Raw genomic sequence first — 8,164 nt, 5'->3', positions numbered from 1 at the left:
TTGATTTTGCCCCCCCCCCCCTTGATTCAGGGACACATTATTATATTTCTGTTAGTCACATGTCTGTGGAACTTGTTCAGTTTATGTCTCAGATGTTGAATCTGGTTATGTTCATACAAATATTTACACATGTTAAGTTTGCTGAAAATAAACACAATTGACAGTGAGAGGTTGTTTCTTTTTTTGCTGAGTTTATATACAAAAGTATATACCTGTTGCTGACAGGTGTATAAAATCGAACACACAGCCATGCAATCTCCATAGTCAAACATTGACAGTAGAATGGGCTTGCTGACGAGCTCCAGTGACTTTCAACTTGGCACTGTCATAGGATGCCACCTTGCCCCAGACAACTGTAAATGCTGTTATTGTGAAGTGGAAACATCTAGAAGCAACAACCGCTCTGCCCCGAAGTGGTAGGCCACACAAGCTCACAGAACAAGACCATCGAACACATTTGGGATGAATTGGAACGCCGAGTGCGAACCAGGCCTAATCGCCCAAAATCAGTGCCAGACCTCACTAATGCGCTTGTGGCTGGATGGAAATCCCCGCAGCAATGTTTCAAAAGCCTTCCCAGAAGAGTGGAGGCTGTTATATCAGCACTGGGGAACTAACTTCATATTCATGGTCATGATTTTGGAATGATGTTCGACAAGCAGGTGTTCACATGCTTTTAGTCATCTAGTGTATCTGGGGAGGGAGGGGGTGCGACACCCAGTGCCTCTGATGGTTTCATAATCAGTGGTAAACATGGACAGTCACGTAGAAACCGGAGAGAGCGGTTCCAGATGTGGCCGCAAATTCTAGAAACTCATTCTCCACACACAAAAACGTTGGATTCAACAAGCAAAATACTTACCCTCGCCCCCTGTCTACAGTTGCCTTTGGCTTTGGTCATACTCGGTAGAACAATTCAGTGGTTGTTATGCACTGAAATTATCCTCATCCAATGCGTTATTAAGCCTGCTTGCGTATCTGAGCGAGTTATATAAACACTTGTAAACTGGTTAAACCAGCCTGTTCACACTGTACCATCTACTAACGTATCGACGATGTGCGCAGCCAAAGTACAGAAGAAACCGTTGCGGCTCATCGCCGCTGCATGCAACAACATGGGAATAGGAAAAGATGGACACTTGCCATGGGATTTACCGTAAGAGAGAATTATTATTTATTTTTCCCTTATGGATTTTGATTTGATGTATGTCTTACGGTTTTATGTTTGGACTATTTAAAAGCCAGCATTACACGTTACTTACTTGTGTGATTGTAGTATATTCAAGGATAACAATTCCCTTTTTAGTTTTCATAGATTTAGGCTACTAGATCTTTCTAAACATCTATACTTGGACCATTAATTGATGCGTATACTACATTTAATTATGTCCTAAATGCGTGGCGTACTAAGGGTAACTACCCCCTAAGAACAATGTCTTATCGCTGACACAAAAAAAACATGTTTTGGAAAATAATTGGTATGCGGATGAAGGCAATGCTTAGGCGAATAAACTATAAAAGGATATACATGGCTATTTGATGTAAAGTTCCTCTTTGTGTGATTGTAGGCTAGTTACCCTAATTACATTTTGACCAGTTGTCAACAGGTGGCATGTAAAGTCAGATCCCATTATGCTTTTTGGGATGGACACAGTTACTTGATAACATTTAATGACAGGTATAACACTTGTCTACATGTATTTCGATATGAAAATTAAAAAATAAAGTTTCTGGTTCTTGAACTGGCTTAGGTCCATACATAGGAATATTTGGCAAGAGTTGAAAGTATTGGCCCGAATGTAATCAATGTATAAAAATATTGCGTTCACAGGACAGAATTCAAATTCTTTTTGGAAACTACAACAAATGTCTCCCTACCAGGTAATTTTGATTGATTTCCTTTCTGACTTAAAGGCTTTTAACAGTGCTCCAACTCAATGATGGGAAAGTGTAGAGCACAGAGAAATACAGACAACGAAGCTGTTGTTGAAATGCAATAGAAAAGGTATAATAGATACTACAACCAGAGTTATTCAGCTACTGATAGTTTGGCAGCATTGTTCACTATAAGTAATGAAATAGTTACTTCTTCCAAATGGTCTTTACAATGTAAGGTGAACTTGATAATCCCTTTCACAGGAAAATTTAACATGATGGTGTGGGGCAGGGGCTGCTGGTTCTCCAACCCAGACAGTCTGTTCTCTATGATGCCCAATGTCCTCCATGTGGTCCTGAGTACCACCCTGAGGTAAGCCGAAAGTTACACTACTACCAATCACACACACAGTCCACAACCTAAAAACATGTTTCATATACAGTTGAAGTCTGAAGATTACAGACACCTTAGCCAAATACATTTAAGTCAGTCAGTTTTTCACAATTCCTGACATTTAATCCAAGTAAATATTCCCTGTCTTAGGTCAGTTAGGATCACCACTTTATTTTAAGAATGTCAAATGTCAGAATAATAGAGAGTTATTTATTTAAGCTTTTATTTCTTTCATCACATTCCCAGTGGGTCAGAAGTTTACATACACTCAATTAGTATTTGGTAGCATTGCCTTTAAATTGTTTAACTTGGGTCAAACGTTTCGGGTAGCCTTCCACACGCTTCCCACAATAAGTTGGGTGAATTTTGGCCCATTCCTCCTGACAGAGCTGGTGTAACTGAGTCAGGTTTGTAGGCCTTGCTTGCACACGCTTTTTCAGTTCTGCCCACATATTTTCTATAGAATTGAGGTCTTTGAGGTCTTGGCTTTGTGATGGCCACTCCAATATCTAGACTTTGTTGTCCTTCAGCCATTTTGCCACAACTTTGGAAGTATGCTTGGGGTCATTGCCCACTTGGAAGACTCATTTGCAACCAAGCTTTAACTTCCTGACTGATATCTTGAGATGTTGCTTCAAATTATCCACATAATTTTCCTTCCTCTTGATGCCAACCATTTTGTGAAGTGCACCAGTCCCCCCTGCAGCAAAGCACCCCGACAACATGATGCTGCCACCCCCGTTCTTCACTTGTGGGATGATGTTCTTCGGCTTGCAAGCCTCCCAATTTTTCCTCCAAACATAACAATGGTCATTATGGTCAAACAGTTCTATTTTTGTTTCCTCAGACCAGAGGACATTTCTCCAAAAAGTACACTCTTTGTCCCCATGTGCAGTTGCAAACCGTAGTCTGGCTTTTTTATGGCAGTTTTGGAGGAGTGGCTTCTTTCTTGCTGAGCAGCCTTTCAGGTTATGTCGATATAGGACTTGTTTTACTGTGGATATAGATACTTTTGTACCTGTTTCCTCCAGCATCTTCACAAGGTCCTTTGCTGTTGTTCTGGGATTGATTTGTACTTTTCGCTCCAAAGTACGTTCATCTCTAGGAGACAGAACCCATCTCCTTCCTGAGCGGTAGGACAGCTGCGTGGTCTCATGGTGTTTATACTTGCGTACTATTGTTTGTACAGATGAATGTGGTACCTTCAGGCATTTGGAAATTGCTCCCCTGGATGAACCAGACTTGTGGAGGTCTACAATTTTCAGAGGTCTTGGCTGATTTCTTTAGATTTTCATATGATGTCAAGCAAAGAGGCACTGAGTTTGAGGGTAGGCCTTGAAATACATCCACAGGTACACCTCCAATTGACTTGAAGCTTCTAAAGCCATGGCATCGTTTTCTGGAATTGTCCGAGCTGTTTGAAGGCACAATCAACTTAGTGTATGTAAACTTCTGACCCACTGGAATTGTGATACAGTGACATAATCTGTCTGTAAACAATTGTTGGAAAAATTACTTGTGTCATGCACAAAGTAGTTGTCCTAACCGACTTGCCAAAACTATACTTTGTTAACAGGAATATTGTGGAATGGTTGACAAACAAGTTTTAGTGACTCCAACCTAAGTCTATGTAAACTTCCGACTTCAACTGTACCTCAATGAGTCTTGTATTCAAAGTTGGCCATGTTAATATTTTGACTTATCATTTAAACTTGAATAATTTAAACAGAGTCAAATTTTGTCCGTTTACACTACCGTTCAAAAGTTTGGGGTCACTTAGAAATGTCCTTGTTTTTGAAAGAAAAGCTCCGATGACACGTTGAAATGTTCCAATGACACGTTGTGTTAGCTAATCCAAGTTTATAATTTTAAAAGGCTAATTGATCATTAGAAAACCCTTTTGCAATTATGTTAACACAGCTGAAAACTGTTGTTCTGATTAAAGAAGCAATAAAACTGGCCTTCTTTAGACTCATTGAGTATCTGGAGCATCCGCATTTGTGGGTTCGATTACAGGCTTAAAATGGACAGAAACAAAGAACTTTCTTCTGAAACTCGTCAGTCTATTCTTGTTCGAGGAAGTGAAGGCTATTCCATGTGAAAAAATGCCAAGAAACTGAAGATCTCATACAACGCTGTGCACTACTCCCTTCACAGAACAGGGCAAACTGTCTCTAACCAGAATAGAAAGAGTGGGAGGCCCCGGTGCACAACTGAGCAAGAAGACAATTACATTAGAGTGTCTAGGTTGAGAAACAGACGCCTCACAAGTCCTCAACTGGCAGCTTCATTAAATAGTACCCAGTCTCAACGTCAACAGTGAAGAGGCGACTCCGGGTTGCTGGCCTTCTAGGCAGAGTTGCAAAGAAAAAGCCATATCTCATACTGGCCAATAAAAATAAAAGATTAAGATGGGCAAAAGAACACAGACACTGGACAGAGGAACTCTGCCTAGAAGGCAGGCATCCCGGAGTCGCCTCTTCACTGTTGACATTGAGAATAGTGTTTTAAGGGTACTATTTAATGCATACAGAAAAGTTGGGTTTTAGAAATGATTACTTATTTTGGGTGTCACTCACTCCTCACAGTACTCTCCCGGAGCATGCCCACTTCCTGTGTCAAGATTTCGACAGCATGATCAGCTTAGCCTTGCTGCAACCCCTATGTGACCTGGTGGAGACCATCTGGGTTGTGGGTGGTCCACGGGTCTATCAGGTGACTTTTGTGTCTCTGTGGGTAGTGGGAAGTTTGTGGTGCAGTTTGACCTGGGCCCGTATTTATAAAACATCTCAGAGTAGGAGTCCTGATCTAGGATCCGTTTGGACTTTTAGATCATAATGAATGAGATTACATGGAAAGGGGGAACTGATACTAGATCAGCATTACTCTGAGATGCTTTATTCAAATTGGCCCAGGACTTTAAATACAATATATTGGTTAGGAATAAATAAGTAGATAAACATAGATTATTATAGGACAGTCTATCCACTATATTTGTCTATACTGTAGCTCATTACAGTACCTTTCCCTTGTCATCAGGAGGCTCTGATGCATCCCTGGTGTGAACTCGTCTTCCTCACTGACATCATGGCTGACTTCGACTGTGACGTCTTCTTTCCGCAGTTTGACCGAAGCGTTTTTAAAAAACAACAGAGGTACGGAAGCATATTTTATTCTCTGCTCTCCTGGCCCTAGGCTGCAGCACTGTTTGCTTAATCTTTGGACTGTTTTGATAAGTGGATCTATACTCTGTTCTGATTGACCAGGTCCACACGTCAGGCCAAGTGTTTGAAAGCTTTTTGTGTCTTCGTCAATCTGTCTAAGTTATCCCTTTGTTTCCCTTAACTTCAAACTAGGTTTCCTGGAGTACCAAATGAGATTCAGGAGGAGAATGGGGTTACATTTAAGTATGAAGTTTTCAAGAGGGAGATCTGTAGCGCTGAGGTGATTTAAAACTGTAACTTACTGCATGTATGCAAACACGGACTGTTCTTTGTCAGACGTCGGGTGCCTTTTTGAACTATTCAGTTCTCCAGTGCAATTCTAATAGTAATCATTATCCAGTTGTACATTACACATGTCCCACTCACTCTGCTTCATCTCATCTGCCAGTGACTCAATCTGCACAGTGCCATAACACTAATGAATCAGATAAGTCAATGTGTCCATCCCATTCAAATTTGTCTTACTGTAGGTCATGTGTTGTCAGATACAGAAGGCTTTTCATATTTGGTACAAATGATGGATCCACTGCTGTCCCAGATAATATCCTTCCTTGTCTGATGTATCATCCTTGCTATCCTCTCCCCTCATCTGTAATTTTCTGCTAGGACCAAACCAATATGGCTTTGTCTGAGTCAGAGATTATGTCAGACGAGTGGTCTGGGGTTACTCATAACAACATGGGCACTAAGGATGGGGGGGTTGTTCCTGATAGTGCTTACGTAACAGAGGGCGATATTTATGTCTGAAGATTTCATAACATATTGCGATTTACAGCATGAAGTCGCCAACCAAAGGCTGGAAATCAGCCTTGAATGGTTTTACATGTATAATTATGATTCTATCAAAAGAGTATAAAAGTGCTTAATATGAGCCAGGAAATACATATTTTATTCCAGATAAACAAAAAATGTCTTGCTTATTCTGAATGATGTTTCTTGAAAGGTGTAGGAGAGCTGTTATTAAATGTATTGCAAATGTTTACAATTGAGGAATCTCTGCAATGTAGTGATATACGTTGTAATGATACTTACATACAGTTCCTTTGGGGAAAACATGCATCTTCTATTGTAAATTCTTCAACTTGGCATGATATTGTATTTCTGTCATCATGGCTAATTGAATCACTTGTCAATCAGTAAATATTCATACAACTCCATCTTTCAGTACACAATGTTGGAGTAAATGATCCACTAGATGGAGACATAAGACAAGACATAGAGAACAAAGTGCCCCCTGAAACCAATTTCTTTCCCTTTCTACAAAAATAAAAACATGATCGAATGTCATGGATGTGGGTGAATGTGATGTGTGAATCAGTTTCTTAGAACTTGACTTTGCAAAAACAGTAAGACCGATTACTGTCAGACAGAAAGACAGATTACTGTCAAACAGATTATGACCTGATGTCCTCTATATAATTGTGTATCAAAGTACTTAAGAACATCCAATCAGACAACCTTTTTATAAACACAAAGAAAGTGACTATGGGGAAATTGCTCAAGATATGAGACCCAAGAGTGTTTAGTCTGTGCCATATGATTGAAAGCTACAGGTCCTGTCAGAGTCTTGTCAAGTCTTCTTCCCACAAGAAACAGGGTAACCTTTACTGAGGGAAACTATCGGCGCGTCCCAAATGACACCCCATTCTCTAGCTTATGTAGTGCACTACTTTCGTGGAGCACTACATAGGGAATAGGGTACCATTTGGGAAGCCCATTATGCCTGGGAGATCCTGGTATGATAACAGCTGAGGAGAAAGATTCTTAGCCGTGGTCACAGCCCACATGAATTCTCCAAGCCCTACTGACCCCAGACATGGAATATTTACCACCTTAATACTCTGCCATGCTGTCGCCGCAGCTGGTAATCATACATTTTAATTGCAGGTGTCATCTATTTTCATATCTTCCCTGAGTTATTCCCCATAAAAGCCATGTGTAACCCGGGCTAATAATAACCGGTGTCACGTTTGAAATGGAAAATAACAATTTATACTCCCTCTTATTAACCTCTCCTGCTTTGGGATATAATTCAGACTGACATAGTCACCGTAGAGCAGCACACAGGGATCATCATTGAGAGGGAACAGGGACAGAGAGAGGGAGAGAGGGAGGTGAAGACATCATTTGCATTTATACACCTAGCAGGGTCTAGTTCATTTCACTCAAATGGAAGCAAATCTTTTAACAGAGAACATACTGCCAGGGGTGGAAAGACTACTGAAATATCCTTCTCCAGTAGAAGTACTGTTACTTTAATGACATTTTACTCAAGTAGAATTAACATGACTGGTGATAAAAAAATACTAAAGTAAAAGTTTAATAACGTAGCTAATTTAAAAAGTACTCAGCGTAAAAGCAATTTAGTTACTTTTAAAATAAAAACATTGACCTTGATAATTAGCTACTTTCGCTATGGGCACTTGAACGTTGTTACACATTATATTTTCCATGCATTAAATTCAAAAAGAATGAGAGGAAATGTAAAGTAGGAACTAAGGTAGTTTATTTTGAGTTGCAACAAGGCACATCTGTATAAAAAACTAAGAATGTCAAAAATATACTATTAACATTTGAAAATAAATGAATCATTCAAAGCAAATATGTACAAATGCATAAACAAAGCTGCCACACTTCTAAATAAACATTTATAATTCTTTCAACCATTCAA

General features: G+C 39.9%; 1 protein-coding gene across 1 annotated transcript; it reads left to right on the top strand.

Annotated features, from left to right (window-relative positions):
• The first annotated feature begins 794 nt into the window (after positions 1 to 794).
• On the top strand, positions 795 to 6,794 carry LOC115108967 (dihydrofolate reductase-like). The gene is made up of 6 exons (XM_029633516.2): positions 795 to 1,156; positions 1,832 to 1,881; positions 2,140 to 2,248; positions 4,858 to 4,984; positions 5,309 to 5,424; positions 5,626 to 6,794. The coding sequence occupies exons 1-6, from the start codon at positions 1,056 to 1,058 to the stop codon at positions 5,720 to 5,722; spliced, it is 600 nt and encodes a 199-aa protein (XP_029489376.1). The 5' UTR covers positions 795 to 1,055; the 3' UTR covers positions 5,723 to 6,794.
• The last annotated feature ends 1,370 nt before the right edge of the window (positions 6,795 to 8,164 follow it).

This window comes from Oncorhynchus nerka, linkage group LG25, assembly GCF_034236695.1.
Source record: "Oncorhynchus nerka isolate Pitt River linkage group LG25, Oner_Uvic_2.0, whole genome shotgun sequence".
NCBI classification, from domain to species: Eukaryota; Metazoa; Chordata; class Actinopteri; order Salmoniformes; family Salmonidae; genus Oncorhynchus; species Oncorhynchus nerka.
The sequence above is the reverse complement of the archived record's forward strand: the minus strand, read 5'-3'. Positions and strand labels throughout refer to the sequence as shown.

What these genes read in the sequence shown, in the direction of transcription:
- LOC115108967 (XM_029633516.2), top strand. Translation starts at nt 1,056, where the DNA reads ATGTGCGCAGCCAAAGTACAGAAGAAACCGTTGCGGCTCATCGCCGCT. An exon ending in CACTTGCCATGGGATTTACC is followed by an intron (nt 1,157 to 1,831) that starts GTAAGAGAGAAT and finishes TTGCGTTCACAG; the next exon opens with GACAGAATTCAAATTCTTTT. An exon ending in GTGGTCCACGGGTCTATCAG is followed by an intron (nt 4,985 to 5,308) that starts GTGACTTTTGTG and finishes CCTTGTCATCAG; the next exon opens with GAGGCTCTGATGCATCCCTG.